This window comes from Lepidochelys kempii, chromosome 8 (genome assembly GCF_965140285.1).
Source record: "Lepidochelys kempii isolate rLepKem1 chromosome 8, rLepKem1.hap1, whole genome shotgun sequence".
Lineage (NCBI taxonomy): Eukaryota > Metazoa > Chordata > Testudines > Cheloniidae > Lepidochelys > Lepidochelys kempii.
In genome coordinates this window covers 89,968,382-89,993,599 of record NC_136387.1, presented here as the reverse complement: position 1 = coordinate 89,993,599, position 25,218 = coordinate 89,968,382, and the positions used below count along the sequence as shown (strand labels likewise).

Here is a 25,218-nt window from a genome sequence, read left to right as displayed (position 1 = left end):
AAACTTTCTAAACTACTACATGCCACAAGGGGCCACAGCAATGGTTCCCTCGACCCACTCAGCAATATTTTTAACCTATCCAACTATACTCTAAGTCATTATGCAAGATAACCTATTTCCCCTTGTCTCCCCCTCCCCAGACGTTCTTGTTAAACCCTGGATTTGTGCTGGAAATGGCCCACCTTGATTATCATACACATTATAAGGAGAGTGGTCACTTTAGATAAGCTATTACCAGCAGGAGAGTGGGTTTGTGTGTGTGTGTGTGTGTGTGTGGGGCGGGGGGAGAGGGGGTGAGAAAACCTGGATTTGTGCTGGAAATGGCCCAACTTGATTATCATGCACATTGTAAGGAGAGTGATCACTTTAGATAAGCTGTTACCAGCAGGAGAGTGGGGTGCAGGGAGAGAAAACCTTTTGTAGTGGTAAACACCCATTTTTTCATGGTTTGTATGTATAAGAATATCATCTATATTTTCCACATACACATAAGTAGCATCGTAACACAAAATGGTGTTATTGTTTAACATGACTGGTAACTAAAAAAAAATATGGTCTGCATGTTGGCTGCCCAAAGAAATGGATGTAAAATGACTACACTGATTGGAGTAAGCACTGGGTCATCGTTATTCAGTATCACTTCCTTAAAGAAAAAGGGAAAATGTAGAAACATAAGTACTAGATAAAAGTTGAACAGCAAGAAGAAAAACAATTTTTTTTTAAGTTGAGTTGAAGAGGACTGTGACAAGCTGACAGGAGGAAGACTCTTCCATTTCACAGCAAAGTTCAAGGTTTCAAAATTTGTTTTCATAGTATCTTCAAAATATAAAGCTCGAAGGGACCTTGAGAGGTCATCAAGTCTAGTCTCCAGCACTGAGGCAGGACCCAGTAAACCTAGACCAGCCCTGACAGGTGTTTGTCAAAACCGTTTGTAAAAACCTCCAGTGATGGCAATTCCACAAGCTCCTTTGGAAGCCTATTCCAGAGCTTAACTACCCTTGTAATTAGAACTTTTTCTTAATATGTAACCTAAATCTCCCTTGCAACAGATTAAGCCCCATTACTACTTGTCCAGCCTTCAGTGGAAATGGAGAACACCATCCTCTATCACAGCCCTTACCTTGAAGACTGTTCTCAGGTCCCTGCTCAGTCATCTTTTCGGAAGACTAAACATTCCCAGTTTTTTGTAACCTTTCTTCATACGTCAGGTTTTCTAAACCTTTTATTGTGTTTGTTGCCATTCTCTGGATTCTCTCAAATTTATCCACATCTTTCCTAAAGTGTGATGCCCAGAACTGGACAAAGTACTCCAGCTGAAGCCTCACCAGTGGCGTGTAGAGCAGGACAATTATATCCTGTGTCTTACACTCCTGTTAATACACCCCCGAAGAAGAGTTAGCCTTTTACGCAGCTGCATCAAATTGTTGACTCGTTCAGTTGTGATCCACTATAACCCTCAGATCATTTCAGCAGTACTACCATCTAGCCTGTTGTTCCCCATTATGCAGTTGTGCATTTGATTTTTTTCTTCCTAAATGAAGTACTTTTTACTTTTCTTTATTGAATTTTGACCAATTCTCTTGATTTGTCAAATGATGACATTTGAAATGCATTACACATAGGTAGCATCATAACACAAAACAGTAATCTGATCCTAACCTCCAAAGTGCTTGCAACCCATCCCATTTTAGTGTCGTCCACAAATTTTATAAGCATACTCTCTACTCCATTATCCAAGTCATTAATGAAAGTAGTGAATAGTACCAGAACCAGGACTGACCCCTGCAGAATCCTGCTAGATACGTTCTCCCAGTTTGACAGAGAACCACTAATAACTACTCTGAGTACAGTTTTTCAACTACTTATGCACTCACCTTATGGTAATTTCATCTAGAATTCATTTCCTTAGTTTGCTTATGAGTGTCATGTGGGACTGTGTCAAAAGCCTTACTAAAATCCAGATATATCGTATCTACTTGTTCCCCTCCATCCACTAGGCCAATAACCTCATAATCCCTACCTTTTTTGACAATTGGTTTGCAATTGATACACTTTTTTTGTGTGGAAATCAAATGGGCACAGGTGATGACAAATGCTGTTCATTCTTTAGTTCTTTACAGCAGGTTTGGTCTTGACACAGTTCTTTCAATTTGTTCTGTTTTTTGAAGATGGAAGATTGTAAGCCTGAACAGTAGTGACGGGTCTGGGCTGATGTACTGTGATCTTCTTCCTTCAACCACTTGGGCTCTAGGCCCCTGTGAATTTTCTGTTTCACACCACACAACCATGCCTCACTGTGTCAGAAGATCGTTTGCAAATTGCAGCTTTCTGTGCCTCATCCACAAAGTGTGGGTGACAATACTTGTCAACTACAGGAGGTGTTGGGTAGCTTAGAAAAATGAGTGTGAATCATTTTGAGATCATCTGATGGGAAGGTGTTATAAAGTTACATCAGCTTCTCAGTGGAATCCCTATGTTTGGTGGTACAGACAATTCTGCAAAAAGATTTGTCAGACCTGTAGACTTTGGTGAATGTACAGAGGGATAGTTGCTCATAGGGACATGGGTTTTATTACCAGCTGAACTGCTAACGTAAAAATGCAAATTATATGACAAAAACTCACTACGTACAGTATTCAGTTAACAAAAAAAACTAATAAATTTTAATTAAGTGTTTCATGTACTTTTTTTCTACACGTGGTTTGTGTAAATTTTTTTGTTACAGTTAGTTGCATCGTCCATTTTATCAGCAGACTCAAACCTCTCTCTGCATCCCATAATTTTTAATATTGAATGAAAGCTTGACCACGGCCATTCAGTTGCCCATACTGAGAGAAAAATGTCTGAAGATGGTATTGAAACATTTTAGAAATTTTGGCTTGTATATTTTTTGGGAGGGCTGGGTATTCCAGTGTTATATTTAATATACTGATAAATACAGATAATCAAAAAGAAAGTTGGCCTGAAAATGGAAAAAGAGAGAACCTACTCAGCTACTTATTATCTGACCATTGAAAGAGATGTAAGAGGGAGGCAATTAGTAGTCCTCTGGTGTGGTAGTAATAAATCATTCTACAAAACCAAATAGATATAATTCTACAAGTCATTTCATTTGAACAGTAGTCTGTTAAAAACTATGTTCCTTGGAGATCTATACGGTAATTGAGCTGTAGTATTTGATGGAACAATGGAAGCAAATCCATTGCTGTTATCAGTGTGGCCCTTATCAGTCATATAAGAAAGTAAATCATGATGAAATGTTCTGTTAGTAATAGTTAGGAAAGACATTTGTCAGTCCTGGAGACCTGAACTGACCAATTGCATTTCTCAGTGTACAATTTACTAGTGGTTGTCTGGTCATGTCTTTAGCTGAGGTGTTGGAGTTGGAAGGGAGCAAAATGATATATCTATAGTAATTAAAGAACTTTCTCCAGCTCTGAAGATACAGTTAATTAAAATGTGAAGTGAAATATTTTTGAATATTCACTACTGGCAGTAAACTGTTAAAAGATTGTTCCCTTGCATTCAGAATGCAAGCTGAAGAGGATATACTGTCATGGATATTACCAAGTGTGCCAAACAAAATCATGCTCTTGGGGCCCGATCCATTTCCACTGACTTCAGTGGGTTTGGGATCTTCTTCTTAGCATATGTGCAATGTACCTCAGGTGGCATGTGACCAGGATTCATCACCAAATTTGGTCTGCTGGTTAGATCATGAGTGTCCTTGGCCCGGGCCAGGTACTGACAGGGAGTGCAACATGAATGCTGATCCAGGCCCCCCTGGGCTGACAGGCTAAAAGCAAATAGCCCAGGGAAGTTCCTGTGTGATGTTTACTGCATTTAGGGATATAAAAATTCTTAAATTAGAGAGATGTAAAGAGAATAGCCAAAATTACCAAATAGAGAGTGCCTAAAGTCAAGCTCCTAAATTCAGCAAGAGTCTCTATTTTTTTAAGGCACTAAGCACCCACATCTGCCATTGAAATCAGTACAGCTTGGGCTGCTCAGGCTGTTTATTTAGGACCCTAAATATGGATTTAGAGGCCCAGCCTTAAGTACTTACTTTGAAGAATATTGGTCTGTTTTGTTGAATCTCCATATTTTCTGTTGGCCTTCTCAGAAAAAATTGTTTGAAATACTTGTGTTAGATGGTAAATGCAACAGCAGTATCCTTAAGCACTGCACAAAGGATCTGATCCAACTCCGACTGACAGCAGTGGAAAAGCTTTCACTGACTTGAAAGAGAGTTAGATCAGGTCCTGTGCTAGAAGATGTGAGGAGTAAAATATGAGAATGAAGTTTGGGTAACTTTCAAAGGCTGAGAGCTATGTACCAGTTTTCACTTAAAACGATTAAATGAAGGTACTCTCTGACTCATTACTTTTAAGAGAGACAAGATGGATGAGGGAATATCTTTTACTGGACCAACTTCTATTGGTGAGAAAGACACGCTTTTGAGCTTACACAGAGCTCTCCTTCTGGTCTGGGTCCAATAAAGAAGTTGGTCCAATAAAAGATATTACCCGATCCACCTTGTCTCTCTAATATCCTGCGACCACCACAGCTACAACAGATCATTATTTTCAATGCATTTTAAATTATATTTTCACAGTGAAAAATTAGTGATTTTTCATAATGTCTGGTTCAACTAAAGCAAAATTAGCATGACTGAAAATGGGTATATGTTGCAAGACAGTAAATATATTTTAGCATTTTGTATGGATTGCTTAGTTTGGCCATTTTATGACTCACATGATGACTATTTCAACCTGCGCAGTGAAAATTAAGTGATATGTTTCATAAAGCATGGAATTTTTAGCTTTAATGTATGCAGTTTGTTTTTCTTTTAACACAGATTCGTTAGCATGGCAGAAGATAGTACAAAGAGTCTTTCGTTTAATTTTAAATATTTTTGTTTTCAGCTTGCAAAAAAAATTCGGGAGAAGTTTAACCGTTACTTGGATGTAGTGAATCGCAATAAGCAAGTAGTGGAAGCTTCATATACTGCTCACCTGACATCACCCCTGACTGCAATCCAAGACTGCTGTACTATTCCACCGTCGATGATGGAGTAAGTATTTAGTGCTAAGATTACTTTATACTTTCAATTAAATTGTGAAGAGGAAAGACTGATAGTACAGGATTAAAGTGCTTGCAATAAAGACTGTGTTGTCTGCCACTCTTGTGGCCACTGGAAAATGACAAAACTGTAGTCCTGATCCTGCTCTTACCAGTTTCGTTAGGCCAGATTGTGTCACTCTTAATTACATTGAGTAGTCTCTTACTCTGTGAGTAGACCCATCTATTTCAAAGGGTTTCATTGTGGAGTACAATACTCTTCAGTGTAGCTACACTGAAGTAAGTGGTGATAATATTGCAGCTCTGGTTTTCTGTGAAATCATTTTCTCTGTGATGAAATCATTGGCTGATTTATTTTGGAGTCCCAGCTTCTCTTATTTTAGTGGTGTAAATGATGAAGAAAGTCATTTTTGGCTTGTTATAAAGTGCACTAGAGAAAGCTCAACCCAGAGATCTTTGATTTTGAAACCCAGACTGGATTAAACAGCCTTTCCAGAAGAGAAAGATGGGTGATTTTAAATAAAATAAATGGGAGACACTGCTAATAAAACATAGAAGAAGAAGGTGAGAGAGAGTGTTCTATTAAAGATATTCTCTCTGATTCTGATTAGTGAGCAGAATAATACTGAATAAGTTACGTGGTTCCCAGTTGGTTGTCTGCTCTTGTTTGACAGGGCCATCCAACTAATTCTATGGAGAAGGCCAAACTGAATATGTAATTATGATCTGGGGGCCAGGATTATTATGCACAACTATGTAACTACCCTAAATCCACAGCAGATATCCCACAGGTGTCCATGAAAGATTATACAAAGAAAAGGAGTAAAACATGGCCTTTTATGGAACAAAACTTTGTTTTCACTAGTGTTGCTATTTATTAACTGCCTTATTGTCACATTCAACATCATTCAAAAGTAATATCTTTACTTTTGTGAACATTGATTTCTGCCCTTTATTTCTCTTCCTTTTTCTGCCTGTCCTCTTCCTTTCTTTCTTCATTTCTCTCCCTGCAGCAACTCCCAGTTCCATTTTGTGGGCATTAGTCCGCTTTCTCACCTAATCTGCTAAAGTGATCAGCAAAGGAATAGTTAAAGGTGACATTTAAGGTGGCATTATTGGGTCTTAGAGTTAACACCCCAGTGTGATGAACAGGGAGGTCAGAAAGTTCACAGCTGTCAGAGACATTTGTTTCAGACTGTTAATTTGAAGAGTCAGGAAGACCCTACCTCCATTATGTACTGTGCTATCGACCTATAAGCCCATAAGAGGAGAGGAGTCTCGCAGGCCGCAGGGACGTGCTGGCCATCACTTCCTGCATCTTCCACTGGCCACTGGAACAGCAAACCATGGCCGCTGGGAGCTGTGGGGGACCATGCCTGCGGACGGTCAACGTCAGCAAAATGTCTCGCGGCCCGCAATCAGATTACCGCAGGTTGTCCACCACTGGTCTAAGCACATCATCCCACACTATGAATGCTCAAGCACTGAAGTTATAATTTAGTTATAATTTATTTTTAGGACATGAAGCCATAAGGATATGACACAAAGGGTATGACACCATTTAATATTTCACTCTTTGTCTCTTCCTGGTGGTAAAGGTGGGAGCATAATCCAAGCATCTTGATTAGTGTAAGAGAACTCTAAAATAAATCAAATTATTGGATCAAATTATACCAGACACCCACAGAAAGCATAGCCATTTCAGTTCTGTATGTAATCAGAAGCCAAATTGTTAACATTTATTTTCATAGTTGATTTTCCATATATTTCTCCTCCAATTTCAGTACTGTGGAATTTTGCCAGCGTCTTATGGAAAATTGGAATGAAGTATTGGTAGCAGGCTAGTATGAAAAAACTAATTAATGGAATGGTTTTTTTGTGTTTGTGCATGAAAGAGGAGGGTTTTATTTTGACAAAGATGATTAAAGTGTGACAAGAAAAGGAGTACTTGTGGCACCTTAGAGACTAACCAATTTATTTGAGCATAAGCTTTCGTGAGCTACAGCGCACTTCATCGGATGCATGAACAGCATCCGATGAGGTGAGCTGTAGTTCACGAAAGCTTATGCTCAAATAAATTGGTTAGTCTCTAAGGTGCCACAAGTACTCCTTTTCTTTTTGCGAATACAGACTAACACGGCTGTTACTCTGAAAGTGTGACAGTTTATTGTTGGTATATAGCTTGGCAATCTGAGCATTGGTTTAGAAGTAAAATGTATACATTGCTATATTGCTTAAGATGAATGAAAACACGAGTATAGCAATCAGATAGTAAAAATAAACCAATAAAAAAGAAATAGAACCAATAAAATTGGAAATTCAACATAAAATAAGCTTGACATTTTAGTCTCTACTTTAATTAAAGTAGTGAGAGATGACAGTGAAAAGAATGTGTAGTTTATTGCCATTATGTAGCACTGGAAATAAAGCTCGTATCGTGCAGAGTCCAAATGAACAATATTTATAACAGTGTATGAGGAAGTTTGATATGAAGAGTTGGTTTTATACAGGCTTGTTAAACCATACCTCTATAATGTTTAAGATTTCTAGAATTGCACTGATGCAGGATTTATTGGAAAACTACTACAAATTGCTTACCAAGACCCTGACTAGTAGTATTTTTGTATTTTTAATTTGTATTTTATTGTACTTGCAATGGAAGTTTGAAAATATATTTGTCATCTGACCCTGCCACCCACTGTGTTCCGAGTGCAGCTGAGGGCTATTTACATTTAGCAGCAGCAGCAACCATGCTAATACACAGCTTGTGTTAATGTACCGGAATTGTGGAATGAGTGGATGACAGAATTCAAATGATACTTTGTTGGGTAACTGCTGCTGTCAGAATGGGAACACATAACACTATTTCTTGGACTTGGAGCCCCCAATCTGTACTATTCTATTCTGTATAGGTTATTACATCGCACTCATCACTGTAGTATCTGAGTGCTTTCCAGTAGTGCACTAAGCAATGTGACTGACATCCTGTCGTGTGTGTGTTCACTCATCTGCTCCCCAGAGGGGAGTGTGTGCAGAGGAATGTTTTTTGTTTCGGAATTCTCTTTCTCTCTCACTCACACACACACACACTTACATGTGTTATATTCCACTTCAAGTCCTCTCACCAAGGCAGAGCAATAAGTGGCTGTTGAGCAGTTTTGGCACCAACTTCTCCATATTCTCTAATTCAGCAAAGCATTTTAGCATATGCTTAATTCCATCCCTATTTAGCAAACTATTTAAGCAGGTGCTGATATTAGTGGGATTTAATCACATAAAGTTAAATACACAGTTAAGTGCTTTCCTAAATAGAGATGGACTCCTGAATCAGAATCACAGAACATTGTACCTTTCTTTGCCAGTCTTTGTGTTTCTCTGCTTCAGGTGCAGCTGAGCAAGGTTTAAATACAGAAGAAAATAGCAATATGTAACTGGGGGAGAGGGGATGAAAGCATTATGCAAGTGCATCACATGCAGACCAATTTTTCTACAGTGGAGTGATTCATAAAGTACTTCAAGCCCCACAGATGTTTGCAGTGGGACTTCCATGGGTGTCTTCCCAAGGCTCAGATAGATAAGGACTGCATTCTCTGAGTGAGGTCTCTGCCTCCACAGTCTGGTAGCTCCGGACACGAGGTTTTGCATGTCCTGAGTCTGGGCCCTTTGTTAACTCCAAAGCCTAGTGTACCTCTTGCACCTGAACTCTTGGAGAGATTGTCTGTTTCTTAAAGACAAAGTAATATCCTGCCTAGACTACAGACAGGTACAAATCTACTTTATCTTCTCCCAAAGAAGGGCAGTGTGGAAGAAAGAGCCAGCTATGCCTATGAGAGGACTGCTCTCTCAAAGGAACTTAAAAGTCAACCCCAAGAAGAATTCCATGTAGTACACTATAATAATGACAGGTTTCAGAGTAGCAGCCGTGTTAGTCTGTATAATAATGAGGACATGATTTACCTCATTAAGCAAGTTAGCAAGCCCCTTTGGATAACCTCTAAAGAACCAGAAATCCCTTGGGTTGGGGTGGGGGGGTCCACTTCTGTCTTAGGGATTTTCCAACATCCTAAAATATTCCTTCTGTATGGATCAGTAGTTATAACTCTGTATTTGGGGGGGGGGGGGGGGGACTGGTAGTCAAATTATCACTCCCTGCACAAATGAACTCACAAGGTCTGTTTTCTACTGCTGATTAGGAGTCAAGATTGAGGTCCTTTTTGAAGGAGCATTCCACTGAGAAAGCATGTGCTTGGCCAGCCTTCCCCACCTTCCATTACATATGGCTGGGCTTCTTGCAGAGCAGAAAGGGGCTAATGTCAGACAGGTGGTTTGCAAGCTGTCTCAGCTTAGTACAGAAGCAGATGGTGCAAAAACATGGTATTGGCCAAGGCAGTCCAATGGTAACGAAGGATATCAGCGGTCAGGAAATCAGAATTACAGATTTGAGCTTGTAAAAGACTGGGAACACTGCCGTGCCAGCACACTGAGCCCTTGGAAGAGAGAGTACATATCACTACTCCAACCAACCAGAAGAATGTTGATGAGAGGCAGATAAAGCTGTGCCCAGCCCTTCTCAGCTAGAAGGAAAGCGAGCCTGCTGTGCGGTTGAGAAGGAGAAGAGAAGGCGGAGAGGGGAAAATAGTACGGCTCTTTTAATCTCATAACACCTCCTGGGAAAAATTAAGCTTGGGTTTCCACATTAAAGGAGCCTGAAGAAGCCATGAAAAACAGATGTCATGCAGGCTCCAGACATACTTTATGATTGAATTGGGGGTGGGTTTTTTGTTGTTGTTTTTTTTTAACAAAAACACAGTTTAATTGAATTACATTGCTCCTTGACTTAATAAAACCCCATTGCATAAGACTGTGCAGCCCATTTTATAAACACTCCTCTCCCAAGGAAACACAAATTAACTAGTTTGGAAACTGTTACGGATGCAAGTTGCCCATTTATCTGTGTGCTGATTTGGCAATCATGCTTTAATATCACTGCAGCTACTAGTAAATCCCTTCTTATAGGACCTAGGAAAAAAACTTACATGTGAGTTTCTCCCAGAGCAGTGCATCAGAGTAAGGTCACCCTGTTAGTACTGTATACAAAAGGGGCTCTAACAGACCATCAACAAAACAGTGGAAATAAGTTAAACATAAAGTGCTGTCAAATGCACAAAGTAAATGTGCTGTAAAAATAGAGAGGATTTTTTTTTTTTTTACCCTGACTTAAGCTCTGACTACAGTTCTTTGCATACAGATTCACCACGACAGCCACACAGAGCCCCGCCGAAGTCGGTAGGGCTCCATACCGGCACAGAGATGCACTCACATGCAATGACCTTGGGCATTGGGGCCCGGGTGCTGTTTATTACACAGAGTACAAAATTCTCAAGCAGAATTTTTTTCAATTGACACCCTTTAAATATTGGTTAAAATTTGATTAACTTTGATCCAGGTGTGACCTGCTGTCCTAGGTTTTAGAGCTGTGTGTTTCATAGTCATTTCAGCATACGTTAAATTTGAATTCCTGAACCCTGAAATAATTTTGGTTGCCTTCCGCTGTATTTCTGTATTGAAAGAGGCAATTAGAACTGAGTGCATATTGTACATGAAGTCTCAGGATGGACTTGTCTATACGCACAGTTAGTACTCCAAGCTGGCGGGTAAGTTGACCTCATACTAACCTGCCATGCACTTCCATTACATTTGTCTGTGGGCTTCTTGTCCATGCGAATCCTGTTCCCATGCACTTAAAGTACCAGAGTGCCGTTGTATCTACTCCTGTTTCAAAGTGGGATAGATCAAAGCATGCTATAGAACTTATGGTGTGCAGTAGCAGGGTCTGCATGGTCAGCTCATGCAAGGTCAATTCCTTTGGACCAAATCTTCTGGCTTAAGCAAAGGGCCAAGATGCAGCAGAAGCAGCCCACGTTATGGCACATGGGAGAGGTAATACAGGGTTGTCTCTGCATCCGCTTTACGCCATGAAGCGCAGTTTCACAATAGCCTGAGAATGAGGGTTTGTGGCTAGTTAACCGACAGTTACATGGATCCAGTAGCCCAGCACTGCAGGGGCTGCCCAGAAGGCCATGGATGCTACTTCAGCCTGAGCTTGCACAGGTGCCCTGTACTCTGTCTTTGCTTAGGGAGGAGAGTTTTGATTAGCACAAACCATTTAGGGTGATGGTCTATACAGCATTTTGGAGTGATTGGGAACAAGCCACCCAGCTCAGGTCTAAAATAGCTGTGTAGACAGCACTTTGAAGTTGCGAATCAGGCTGGAGTTCAGGACCTGATGCCTCCTCCCTGGGCTTTAGCTTCCATTGATTTAAAGGACTAAAGATGTATTACCTAGCTATATTTCAGGTCCCCTGGGAGATGTACGGCTTCTTGCATGATTGGGTCCAAAGACAATAGCCATGTTTTGCACTAGCTTCTTCTGAGTGGTCTTCAAAGGTAGCTTCTTTATAGGCCCCATTTCAACAAAGTATTTACGCCTGTGAGTAGTCCCACTGACACTTAGGATATGTCTACACTGCAAAAAAACCAGAAACGTGGCAATCAGTCTCAGAGCTTTGATCAGCTGATTCAGGCCCACGCTATGGCAGAGGTTCTCAAACTGGGGGTCGTGACCCCTCGGGGGGTTGCGAGGTTATTACATAGAGATCACAAGCTGTCAGCCTGCACCCCAAACTGTGCTTTGCCTCCAGCATTTATAATAAAGTATTTTTAATTTATATGGGGGGAGGGGGTCACACTCGGAGGCTTGTGTGAAAGGGGTCACCAATACAAAAGTTTGAGAACCACTGCGCTGTGGTGCTATAAAGATCACTGTAGACGTACGAGCCCAGCCTCTGAAACCCAGAGTTGGGCTATGGGTCTCGGAACCTGAGCCCAAATGTCTGTACTGCTATTTTCAGCCCTGTTGTGCGAGCCCGAGCCAGTTGACCTGGGCTCGGAGACTCGCAGCTGCAGGTCTTTTTTTGCAGTGTAGAACTAAGTACCTTGGGGCCATAGAGCACATTGCGGTAGTGCAGTCTGGGGATCACAAAGCCATGGATAACTGCAGCAAGAGTTATCTCAGAAAGAAGAGATCACAACCTCTTACCCAAGTGTATGTGTGGGGGTAACATGACGGAGCTAGTTCTGCTGCTGCCTGTTCCAGGCTTGTCCTGAAGACAGGACTCCATTTTCAGGGGCCTGTCGGTTTCTTAATCTTCATAAGAACTACCCTTCACTCAAGAAAAGAAGAGGCAGAGAACTGACTTCCTTCGAGATAGAGACAAAATGTTCTCTAACCCAGTCTGGGTTTCCCCTCTCCCTCCCCTATGCTTTAAAAACCCCTCTCCATGCAATGCTGTATCGATGGCATTCTGCAAGTGGCCACAGCAGGTCATGTCTGAGAGCAACGAGGAACTTATTTACGTGTGTGTGTGTGTGGCATATGCATGCATGCGAACACATGTGCAGACCCCTCCCTCTGCCCGGGAGAAATACATTTCAATACTATTTTTTATATGAAATTATTTTAGGAGTCTCCAAAAATATTTATTTAAAGTACTCTGTAATGGTATTTTTTTCATGTTAAGAGTACGCAACTTTTCCCTACGTTTAGCTGGTATTGTTTACTCATCTTTGGGGCTGCTTGAAGTCTGTTTTCTGTGCTTTAGTCCCCACTGCTGATAAGAGTTTATGGAATGCTTTTATCTGTCTCAATTTGTGAAAAGATACACTGATAAGTATTACTCCATTACATATTACTTGACAACTTTGCAGTACATCCATTAGTGTAGCTGTTTAAATAAGTAAACCTACAAACCTATTTTTGAAGATCATTTACTTTATGAATGTGATAGTATCCTTCAGAAGTGGTCTGGGCTTTTCTCCTTTTTAAACAGGTGGTTAAATATTTGCTAATGCTGTTCAATTTTATCACAGCTCTTGCTTTGTTTATCCTTCCTCTCATGAGCAGTTAAGTGGAAGATAAGGGGAATCCCATCAGTTCCTTTAAAATGTATTGCTCTGGTTAGTATTTAAAGTGCTGCACTTCCAAAAGAGAACTGGGTTGGACCTTACTAAAGGAAATTTAAACTCTGTTTGCTAGAGCTGCCCAGACCACAATTATGCCAATTATTACAATGGCTGTGGGTGTTCAGGGAATCTGGAAGGCTTCTGTTGTGTGAGATTTGGCGTTATATGTATAAAAACAGACTTTCAAAGTAACGGGCATTGAGGAACTGGCTGTCTTGGAATGTAACGTTTCCTTTGTGAGAGAAAGTGTGTCTGTGCTTCAGGCTAGAGGGGGTTTTGCTACAGCAGCTTGTGTCACTAGATGCACTTTGTGTTGCAGTATTTCTCCCAAACACATGACTCAGATAATTTACCTTCTTGATATGAAGCATGCTCCTCCTCTTCAGGCACTGCTGGAAGTCAATGATACTACTTATATGCTTAAAGTTAGGCAGAGGCTTACGTACCTTGCTGAATTGGGGCCTCCATCAGTAGATTTACCTGTGAGGCCATTTTCACTTAACTTTAAAAAAACAAAAATCAAACAAAAAACTGTTTCTTTCTGAAACTATTTAAATATTTGACTTCTACAGTATGTAAATATATATATAAATAAAATATATGAGTAGAAAGGTATGTCTTGCTATCAATAAAACATGCTAGTTTGAGAATTTTAAAGAAAATGCTGAATTTTGAGCGAATGTATTATATAGCTGCATTTACCCACCAAAACCACCTTTACAGGAATCTAAACAAAGGGTGAGAGAAAAGAAATCGACCTTAATATAATAGGCAAACCCCAACAGATGTGTCACTTTTATAAATGTTCCCTTATTTTTTCTAAACTGAAATTGCACAGAAGTTGATTTACATTGAACTGAGGCCGAATGAAATCCAATTGGAGCTCACTTCAACACTGTTTTGATGTAAGATTCAAAGCTCCTGCAAATTTTATTTTATCTTCTGCATTTGCTGATCTCCTGCTTGTAAATCCTGTTGAAGGAGAATAAAAATGACTGCAGCCTGATGGGAATTAAATGTCTGAAGTTCAAAGCAGTTTGCACATCAGAGCAAATGCCAATCAAATGAACATCTTGCAAGCTAGGCAGGAGTGAATTTCTCCATGGGGAAGAGATCAAAGTGGGAGTCACAGTTCTGTTTTCTCCCTCGGGATGCAGTTTCGATCAGTTGTTCATTAAAGTGAATCCAGAAGGAAGGGGTTTTATATATATGAAAAGGGGAGTGGGGAATTGCAGTGAATGTTACTTCTCTTAAAACTGAATTTCAGCCAACAGTTTGATCTTATTTAAGTACATACAGACACTAATTACCACCAACTATATAGTTTTTCGGGGGGGGATTTTTATAAACAATGATTTTAATATTGTCACCTGTACCATTTTGGGCCTGATTTCAGAAGGGGTCTTGTCCGTCATCTGTGTTGCCCAATTAGTCTACAAGCTAGTATTTTAGCAAAAATGTAGGATATTGCTAAAAATTAGGCCTTATTTATATCCAGCAGTGGCAGCAATCAACAGTTGCCTGCAAGTTTCACTTTTGTAGAGTTTATATATCCTTCCAAAATAAGTGATTTTGCAGGTTGTATGTACATTTTCATACAGGGAAGTTACAAGATCTGTAAGTAAATAAGTACAGAAGCTAGAATTAACGTCAAGTTTCAAGCCATCAAAAGCCAGGAAATTCTTTAAAAATTGATTTAATGCAGCGATACATTGCTAAATAATTTAGCAATACATCCTAACTGATGTGGCTTTAAGTTAAGTCAGAAAGAAACAAATGGTAAATTCTTGTGTCCATGCATAAATACCGATTATAAACGCGATCTTACAAATGCAGAAATGTTTGCTTGTTTGTTTTTTTTTCACATTTGTTTTCTGACACAGGACTAAAAAAAAACCCCCCAAAACCCCAACAAGTTTATGGCTGTGTGACTGCCGATATTTCATTTGGAACATGGATTGCCTCCTGCCACAAAGGTGGCTGAACCTGATTTAGCTTAAACTTTTCAAAACAAATCCCTTTTGGAAAATGTGCAGAAACAGTTTGAGTGAACAGAAACTGAAAAAAAAAAAATGTAAATACTGTTCCCAGTCTAAGCCTTACTGGAGCATTCACTACTAGTAAATGTGATAATAATTCTGTCTCAGGGCTGCTGTTAATCTTTTATTCTGCATATTTTATTAGCTAGTTTCCATATTATACATTTATCTGTTTTGTGTATGTTCTCTGCTGTTTTAACTGCTTGAATGTACTAACAAGGAATAGCATGTGCAGAAGGAATAGAGGTGTAGTTGTCAGAATGTGAGGAGGGAACAGGACAGGGTTGACTCCTGGGTTCCTTTCTAGCTCTGCTGCTGAGATCTTTGGGGATATTACAATCTTTCTGGGCCTAATTGTTACTCACTGGGAAAATGAATCTAATAATACTCCTCCTTCTTTGGTATGCTGTTTGGTTTGGTTGGCCAGTTTTTGCATGAAAGCATTTTGACACGCTAGGGTGAAGGTGCTACGTAAATATAAAGTGTTACTGTTGAAACACCCACCTCTCATGGCATAGGACACTTTTTGGATGAAGCTTCTCTATCAAAGGGCAGGAAGAAAGGGAGCAAGTGTTGGTCTGTGGATGAGATGAAAATCATTTGAATAAGGAAGGTAGAGGAGAGGGATCAGTGAGAGTAATACCTTCTGTTACTAGTCCCTTCCCCAGACGGTGTGTCAAAATTGGACAAGTTGTTCCTGTTCTTTAAATCTTTTTCATATCCTACCTGTCCTGTCCTGACTGACAGATCCAGGATTCAGTCTGGCAGCTTTTAAGTGCACTAAGAAGAAGAGTACTGCTGTGCCTTGACATTTTAAATCAAGGTATTTTATTACTTCTCTACCAGGTAATTTAAAGCTGGCAATTTCAGTAGTACAGTGAGTCTAGGAAAGTGTGTGTGCACATGTGTGAGAGAGGTAATCACAATGGAGGAAGGAAAACCGGGGCTTGAGAAGGTTCCAGATGCTCTTAAATAAATAAATAAATAAATAAATATCATGAGGTATGTTACATTAGTTATTAAATAATTATCCTGCTGTCAGCACCAATAGGCCAGCTTGGCTATTTCCTATCATCTTAAAATGCCAGGATCCTTCCCATAAGAGTTCACATTTCCTTAGTCCTTCTCAGTAATATTTATTTGATATTAGAATATGTTTTGAATGTTTACAATATATGTATAGAATGTTCAATATTTTAATTAATTACTTGAATATTGGAGCGGAGAATATGCTTATAAAATTTGCAGATGACACCATGCATAGTCTGGTTAGCACTAGGCACTGTCAGAGGCTCAAGTGTGCTCAATGGAATGTTAGGAGATTACAGCTGCTAAAATCTTAAATAGTCTCTACTGAGCATGTGTGAAGTACAGTTTTTCAAAGGCTTGTGACTTCACCAATTTGGGGCAGATTTTCATGGGGACAGCAAAAGGGACATTCTTGACACACAGACCCCCCTCCCTGCTGAATTTCAGTCCCAGCTCCAAAGCATGGAGCGCTAGAGCTCTTCAAAGAAAAGGTTGCCAGGGATCTTTTAACTTCCCCTAGCCTTGTTCTTGGAAACCTCTGAACTGTTTTAGTAGAATTTTTTTCAATAAAATTAAGCCTGAAGCAAGCACCCAGCCTGGAAAGTATCAGCCCAAATGGTTCAAGTTGGGCAAAATTATTTGCAACCTCTTATAATGGGAGGTGTCAGACAACCTTATTAATATGTTATGCTACCAGCCCTGCCTATATGCTTTTTTTTGGGGGGGGGGAGGGGGTGTTCTGGCTCAGTGTGCCAGAACGTATTCTTTCCATTTTAGAATTATAGATCTGCTCCATCTATCCATGTTTAAAAAAAAATATTTAAAAATCCTGTCTTCAGTCTCTGTAACTTAATGGTAATTTAAGATCAGTTTTAATTTCTGTGCAGACTTTTGGGGGTTTTTAGGACTATGAATACTTGTGCTAATTAGTTGAAGCTCTGCCCACTTTTCTTTATTTTCCCCATTACGTGATGGTGGTACTTCTTGGTTTAGTTCAGTTATCGTATCATCACCCTTTTTGCTGCAGCAGATCTGCTTTTGGCTGTGATCTCACAAGCTCAGCAAGGTTGGGTCTCAGAGGTACTCGGAGGCAGATCTCTAAAGAAATCCCAGGCACTGCAGGAGGGTGGTATTGGTGATGCAGTAGGTAATGCCAATGCCAACTAAGCCAGTACTGAATCAAAGCACCAACACTGACCCAGTGCCACTGATGATGCTTTTTTGGATGAGATGCAACAAGCAGCATTGAGCATATGTGCTAAGTGAAGAACGCACCGTATTTTTCGTAAGAGCAAGGACCCTGGTGACATTTCAGTGTGGATAATTACATTCTCTCTGTCCATACCTCCTCCTTCCCCCATATTTTCTGCTTCTTGTTTAAACTGTTGTGCAGTGTTGCTGTATGAAATTAAACAGCTTCCATCTCCCACCACATGGTTGTACTTCAGTGATGGGTGAGGGTATGTGGGGTGGGAAAGAGTAAGTAATGTTGATTGGCATATATGTAATAACCGTGTATAGATGCATGTGAGAACGTGTAGTATGCATTATAAAATTTATATATAAGTATATAAAGTGCTTTGGGATCTTTAGGGGGCAAAAAATTAGGCCCTATATATCTTCCCAGACAAAAATACTGCATTAAGATGGAACTAGGGTTAATATTTCATATAAATTATTTTAGGAGAAAAACCAGGGGGTGTTAATTGTCCAAAAACAAGCATTATAATAAAAATTAATGTTAAATTTATAAGAAGTCCAAACATGTTATGGTATGAAATTACACAGTTAAGGCACCCAAAGAGCCATACCTCTGCCCTTTAGTGATACCTTCAATAACCATATATTATGATTAAGGCATTATAGCGTTTGTGGTGAAGGTTTAGATTAAACTGATTTTTAGAGACACGTTTGATATTTTTTAAAACCATTTTACATCATGGTGTCACCACAGGGCATGGTAGAAATAACAATCATGAATACTTAAGTTTAAATGCCATCTTATTTCTTCCACTGCACCCATTGCCTGAGATTCCAATGAATTCTAAGTACATGTAAAATTAGACTTTGTGCTATTCCTTTATTAAGATCCATATTATTAATCATTAAGATCAATAAATGTTTAATGCAAGTGCTACATTTTCTTACAAGATTTTTAAAAAATGAGTTGTAACTCAGAAACACGCTACATTAAAAAGTGGTTGAATCCCTATTTTAAGTGCAAACCTCAACTCATCCTCAAATATGGAGGATGGAGCCATGAATAGCACTCCCAAAATGTGAGATAATGCTGTGGTGTTGGAGCCACACGAGGCCCTGCTCTCAACTTGTCTGTCTGTAACACAGTAATTTTTGAAAACCACATCCAATCAATTTCAAAATTCCAGGGAACGGTCTAGGTATCAGTGGGCAGATCCTACTGGTTTTTGGTGAAAACTGGAAAATTCTGATTTCTACTAGAATTAGGCCTACCGCCTGTCCATTTGGCACGTCAGGCAGAGAAAGCTCTCTGGCACCCTCTGTTGCTGCCTACACATATCACGGGCAGAAGTTTACCAGTAGGTAACACACTTTGTAAATTATATATCAGTCATGCCCCTTCCCACAGCTGGCCCTTTTCTGCCCCCACTACATCCAGCACTGTCCCATTCTGACCAGCTCCCACACCCAGGCTTGCATTATGTACTTCAAATGTTGGATAACACACAGCTCCGCCTACACGAGCAACGAAGTGTGCAACCTCTAATTATGCTTCCTCTATATCTCATTCTTATTTTCTCTTTACTTGTTTCTCTAACTGAGCTCACTGGGAAGTTTGTTTATTATTTGCATTGTGATAGTGCCTAGGAGCCACAGCCGTGGTAAGAGTTGTACAAGCACAGTGCAGACAGTCTTTATCCCTAAGAGCTTATTTACTGTTTTAGTTTCTAACGTGGCTAAAGCGGAACTGCTCATCTTATCAAGCCCCAGGTTAGTGTGTGTGCTTCTTTGTAGAGCTGATCAGAATTTTTTCTGAATTTTGAATTTTTGACCACTTGCTTGTCAGTTAAAAAATATTATTTTTAAAAGAAAACCTGTGTTGATGATTTTTTTTTTTTTTTTGGTGGTGGTGGTGGAAGGATGACCAGCAGCTTTACCTCTAACTATTTTAGTCCCTGATAGAGCAAAGCACTTGTGTGTGTGCTTGACTTTAAGCATCTGAGTAATCCCGTCACTACTGAAGACAATGAAGTTTAAATCCTTTACTGAATGTGGGTCCAAATAAATGAATGAGAGTGTGGTGAGGTGGATATTGTATCAATACATGCCTGGCCAGTATTTTTACTGATTTAATGTTACCAAAGTATTTTCTACAATTAGCATTTTTAACTAAAACTATAAGACTGGAAATTTGATAGTCTTGAAGAACTTTCCTTCACCAATTTCTTTCCTAAACTTGCTTTCCACCAACTTCTTTAAAAAAAAAAAAAAAAAAAAAAAGTCAAGGTTCTTTCAGAACCTCACCTCATGCAGACTCGGTGTGGAGGGGAATGCATTATGATTTCCTAGGGATAGATTAGTGGCAGAGTATTTTTGACAGGAACTGGGTAATTGATGAGGTTCCTTAGTAATACGACTGGGTGTCAAATCCTACCAAAGTGTTCAGCGTTGTTTTTAAGGTATTTAGCATCACAACACCTAACTGAGGGGACTAAATCTCCTTGTCAAAAGGGATTTAGGCACTTAGGAGTCTGAGCCCTGATCTGTGCTTACAATTTAGATTGACCTAGCTATATCACTCGGGAGATGTGAAAAATTCACACTCCTGAGTGTCACAGTTATACCGACCTAATCCCTGGTGTAGATGTGGCTACATCTATGGAAGATTTCTTCAGCTGACCTAACTCCTGCCTCTTGGGGCGATGGATAACCTACATTGACATAAGAATCCCTTCTGTTGATGTCAGAAGTGTCTACACTACACCTGTAGTGTAGACGTGCCTTAAATCCCATCGACGTTTGATGGAGTTTAGACTCCTAAGTGTCTAAGGGCCTTTTGAAAATGAGATTTAGGCTCCTAAATTAGTTAGGTGTTATGAGTGCAGCAAAGCCTAAATATCTTTAAAAATCTGGGCCTAAGCTGTAGCAAATAAGGTACACTGATGCATCACATCTGTTATTTTTATCAAAGCTGATGACAAGGTTCCCTTTGATCAGATTTTGATTTGTAATTCTAATAAAATAAAGGCTTATAAATGCTGCTACTATCTAAGTACTTTAAATAGGAAGCACATTTATTGTTATGTGGTGTGATACATGAAGGGGTTGGGGGGGCGGGGGGAGTAGCTCCCTTTGATGGACACCCAGCCAGCCAATTAGCTGTAAAATCCCTCTTGGTCTGTTCTCTGCTTTTTTTTTTTTTTTAATCAGTAAAGGGTTAACAAGCCCACAGGTAAAAGAAAAGGAGTGGGCACCTGACCAAAAGAGTCAATGGGAAGGTAGAACTTTTTAAAATTGGGAAAGAAACTTTCCCTTTTGTCTGTTGTTCTCTGGGCTGCAGGGACACGGAGCAGTAATGCTGTAACCAGCTTTAAACCAGGTATGATTATAGATTATCAATTCTTACCTCTAACCTGCTTAACCTACTCTGGAGCCTCAGATATGTAAGTAAAATTAGGGAATGTCTAAAAAGACGCGTTTAGGGTTATTTCTTTTATTTCTTATTCGCTTGTGGACTCCTCTGTGCTAACCCCAGATGGTTTTGTTTGCTTGTAACCTTTAAGCTGAACCCCACAAAAAGCTATTTTGGGTGCTTGATTTTTGAATTGCTCTTTTAAAATCAGATTTTAAAAGAGCAATTCAAAAAAATGCATTTGGGTGGTGGCAGCGTTTACCAAGCCAAGGTCAGAGAAAAGCTGTAACCTTGGGAGTGTAATACAAGCCTGGAGTTGCAAGCATTCATTTTTAAAATCCTTGCGGGCCCCCACTTCTGCACTCAGAGTGGCAGAGTGGGGATTCAGCCTTGACATGTGACATTTTAAAAAAGAGACCAAAATGGAGAATGTCTTGACTTCATTAAAGTCATTGCGGAGTTTTATATGGGTTTGATTTATATTTTTGTATCTAAAATGAAGTTCAATGACCATTTCTAAATTATTTCACCTGGTAAATATGGAAAACATAAAATAAAAATGTAATAAAATATACTGCAGGCAGCCTTTCTAATTACACTGGGAGTCCCCATTCTTTACTACAGAAAGTAGGCTTGTAACTGCCTTATATAGAGACTTCCAAAGACCAAAATGTAATGGTGAGAGATGTAGCTATGTACAAGTACAGTGTTTGAAAACGGTGAATGCAAGTCAGGGAAGAGGAAATGTTCAGGCTAGTAAAAGGGTGTATAATTAAGAGCAATGGAATGAAACCAAGAGAAGAAAAACATAGGCTGAATATCTGGAAAACATTCCTAATGATGAGGAGTACTTGTGGCACCTTAGAGACTAACCAATTTATTTGAGTATAAGCTTTCGTGAGCTACAGCTCATTTGCGAATACAGACTAACACGGCTGTTACTCTGATTCCTAATGATGTGATCTCCCAAGCTGGATCTTCACCACTTAGGGCACGGGTGGCCAGCCTGAGCCCGAGAAGGAGCCAGAATTTACCAATGTACATTGCCAAAGAGCCACAGTAATACGTCAGCAGCTCCCACCACCTGCTCCCAGCATCTCCCACCCACCAGCAGCCCCGTCAGTCAGTGCCTCCCCCGCCCTCCCCGCACCTCCCAATCAGCTGTTTCGTGGCGTGCAGGAGGCTCGGGGGGGGGGGGGGGGAGGGGAGAGGAAGAAGCGAGGGCACGGCAGGCTTAGGGGAGGGCGCAGGAAAGGGTGGAGTGGGGGCAGGGCCCATGGCAGAGACAGGGGTTAAGCAGTGAGCACCCCGCAGCACATTGGAAAGTTGGCACCTCTAGCTCCAGCCCTAGAGTTGGTGCCTAGACAAGGAGCCGCATATTAACTTCTGAAGAGCCGCAGGTGGCTCCAGAGCCAGAGGTTGGCCACCCCGACTTAGGATCTCTTACAACTGGACTGGACAAAACTCAAATATTCTGCCAGGGACCAAACCAGCACTGGCCTGCAGATTAACATAGCCTTTTACAACTCTAATGTCATGTTTGCTTGCGTGTCACAGGGGATAAAATGAAAATATGCAGCACATTGCATTAGTGAGTCGGATATGCCCTGTAAGTGGCGAGTTTTAACTCACCCACTTTGTGCTGAGGAAAATTCCTTTGCCTGTGCCATGAAAAATGCAAGTTGAACTCCAGTTGCTGTTTACAAACTGATAATTTTTCTATAAATCCTTGGCTAGACATTTTTACAAAGTCAGCTTTTGCTTTGCTAATCTTGTTGTTTGTCATTTCAGGTTTGATGGGAATTTTAACACCAATGTTTCTAGAACTATTAGCTGTGATAGATTGTCTACCACAGTTAATAGCAAAGCCTTCAATCCTGGACGTGATTTAAACTCTGGTAAGTAATACAAATATATTTATTTGGCTTTGTTCTTTTTTTTTTTTTCCCATTAGAGTTTAACATTCTGTTGGCACAGAGGATTAACATAGTGCGCTATAGCAACATGCTTTTATTTCTCTCTAAAACTGGCATGCAGCTCCTAATTTGAGATTTCCTGATTGAAAGATGATACCTAAAGTAATGCCCTTAGTCTAGGTACTTTTTAAATATAAAAATGTCATGAAGACTTATTCCAGCACACCACGTATAATGCGTTGTGATTTTTGTGCCTATTCGTCTCGCCTGTTCCCAAAGTTGCTTTCCTTCCTAACCCTGTCTGCTATGGCATCAGTAGTGTCAGGTGTTGATGGTGCCTCTCTGATCTTCTTAGCTGAGTTCAGATAATGTGCAGCTGCTTTTGCAATGATATGCAAAAGTACAAGGACATCTTAAAATATTTCCTTTCCTTGACTTGTCATAGAGTTTCTATCTTGAGAGGTGACCCATTTGCTTGATACACTTTAAAACTGGAAATGTGCTTACAATCTAAGGTGTCTGACTTACCCTGAGAGAATTCAGCCTTTGGTCCTATGCCACAGGTTTTCTTTTTAATATCCTGTAGAATTTGAAATAAATGGGTTTTAATTTTTTTTAAAAGTCGCTATTTTTTTCCTCCATTGATGGCTTCGGGTTGTAACTTTTAAAACTACTGTATTTTAACTATAGACTTCCATTTAGTGTGGTTTTTATTTAACTTCTGATGCAAGACCAGCAGGAAATGCACACAACCTTGATTCTTGTGGGTTCTATAAGAAGAAGAAGGTGTTTTCAACCTCTCACCAGTGGGGTTTTCTCCCTATCCCAGTCCTCTGTAGTGACTTAGAATTTGGAGATCTTGTAACAAATTTGATAAGGGAAGTACAAATTTGACTCTAGAACTTCTGGCTGTGTACCTCTTTAAAGCTCCAAGTGGTCTCTAGGTGATTCATTTCTGTGGTCATAAATGCTGTGAAATTTAGGATTGGCGGCAACATTCAGCTTGTTTTTCCTTCCCTCTTCTCTGGGCACTCACCACTTCCCCTTTTGATTGACTGGGGTAGGGAAGCTAAAACTTTCCCACTCAAGATTTTCAACTTGCTAGGAGTCTGAAGGCCATACTTAATTGTTTAAACAGCACTATTTCAAGCATCCTCACCTTCAACACAGATGTTGGCCTGGAGAGGCTAGATGTGCCAGCACAGAATCATAGGACTGGAAGAGACTTTGAGAGGCCATCTAGTCCAGTCCCTTGCACTCATGGCAGGACTAAGTATTATTTAGACCCGTGGTTCTCAAACTTTTGTACTGGTGACCCCTTTCACATAGCAAGATGCTGCGTGTGACCCCCCCTCATAAATTAAAAACACTTGTTTATATATTTAACACCATTATAAATGCTGGAGGCAAGCGGGGTTTGGGGTGGAGGCTGACAGCTCTTGACCCCCCCCCCCCATGTAATAACCTCATGATCCCCTGAGGGGTCCCGACCCCCAGTTTGAGAATCCCTAATTAGACCATTCCTGACAGGTGTTTGTCTAACCTGCTTTTAAAAATCACCAGTGACGGAGATTCCACAACCTGCCTACGCAATTTATTCCAGTGCTTAACCACCCTGACGGCTAGGCATGTTTTTATTTTTTTTTAAAGTTTTAGTTAGTGTTTTAAATTAAAGTTTTAATTTGATGTTCGTTAAAATATCTGGGGCAGTATCAGCTTAAAATCATATTTACAACAAATGTCCTTACTGTAAATTATTAAAACTGAAAGAATTTTAAAAATCTAATGCACTTTTCATTGACATCTGTTCACCTATTCTTCTGGTTGCTTTTACTATGGAGAATTACATTTTTTTAATATATTTTTTCAGTCAGTTTCCAGTCCATTTCACTTTCCCCTACAATAGCAGAGTGCTGTGATATTTGACTTGCAAACTCTGAAATGGAGGGAATGTTTGTTTAAGTCAAATTCCTGTGAAAGCATTTATTTTACTTCTGGAAGAATGCCTATTGGTATTACATTTTGTAGAAGCTCTTATGAAAAAAATAACTTGGAGCCATAATTGCCTTAAAATGTCTTAATTAATTAATTTGGATTTCTGACCAAACAAAAAACTGACACCTATCCAAGGCTTATAGCCCCCCTGACACAGGTTACAAGATCAAACAATTAAATAGCACCTTATCCCTACTTGCCAACAAATGCTGACTCTTTAATGAGTGTACATCCTAAAATCAAGCAGTGCAGGAGTAATGGACAGTTAAAAGCAAGAGGAGAGAGGATCAAGAGTACTGTATCACTGGAGAGGTGCTTCAGCATTTTTACCTGAAGTGTATATGATATTCTGGATTCCCACTTAGGCTGCTCCCAAAGCATTTCCTTTAACGGGAGCTCTTCATTCTGCCCATATGTTCTGATCAGGGAACAGGGTGCCAGTAGGAGAGACTAGAACACCATGGGGAAACTTTGGGCAGGTGCATGGGAAAGGGCTGTGATGGGTTGTGTTTGGAACCAGTAT

At 40.0% G+C, this 25,218-nt stretch overlaps 1 protein-coding gene across 1 annotated transcript in view; it reads left to right on the top strand.

Annotated features, from left to right (window-relative positions):
* CACHD1 (cache domain containing 1) overlaps positions 1-25,218 on the top strand; it is a 185,405-nt gene that overhangs the window by 89,407 nt on the left and 70,780 nt on the right. Inside the window, exons 3-4 of the mRNA XM_073357445.2 lie at positions 4,926-5,074; positions 22,576-22,682. Of these exons, the coding sequence (XP_073213546.1) occupies positions 4,926-5,074; positions 22,576-22,682 (256 nt within the window). The remainder of the gene's footprint in view (positions 1-4,925; positions 5,075-22,575; positions 22,683-25,218) is intronic.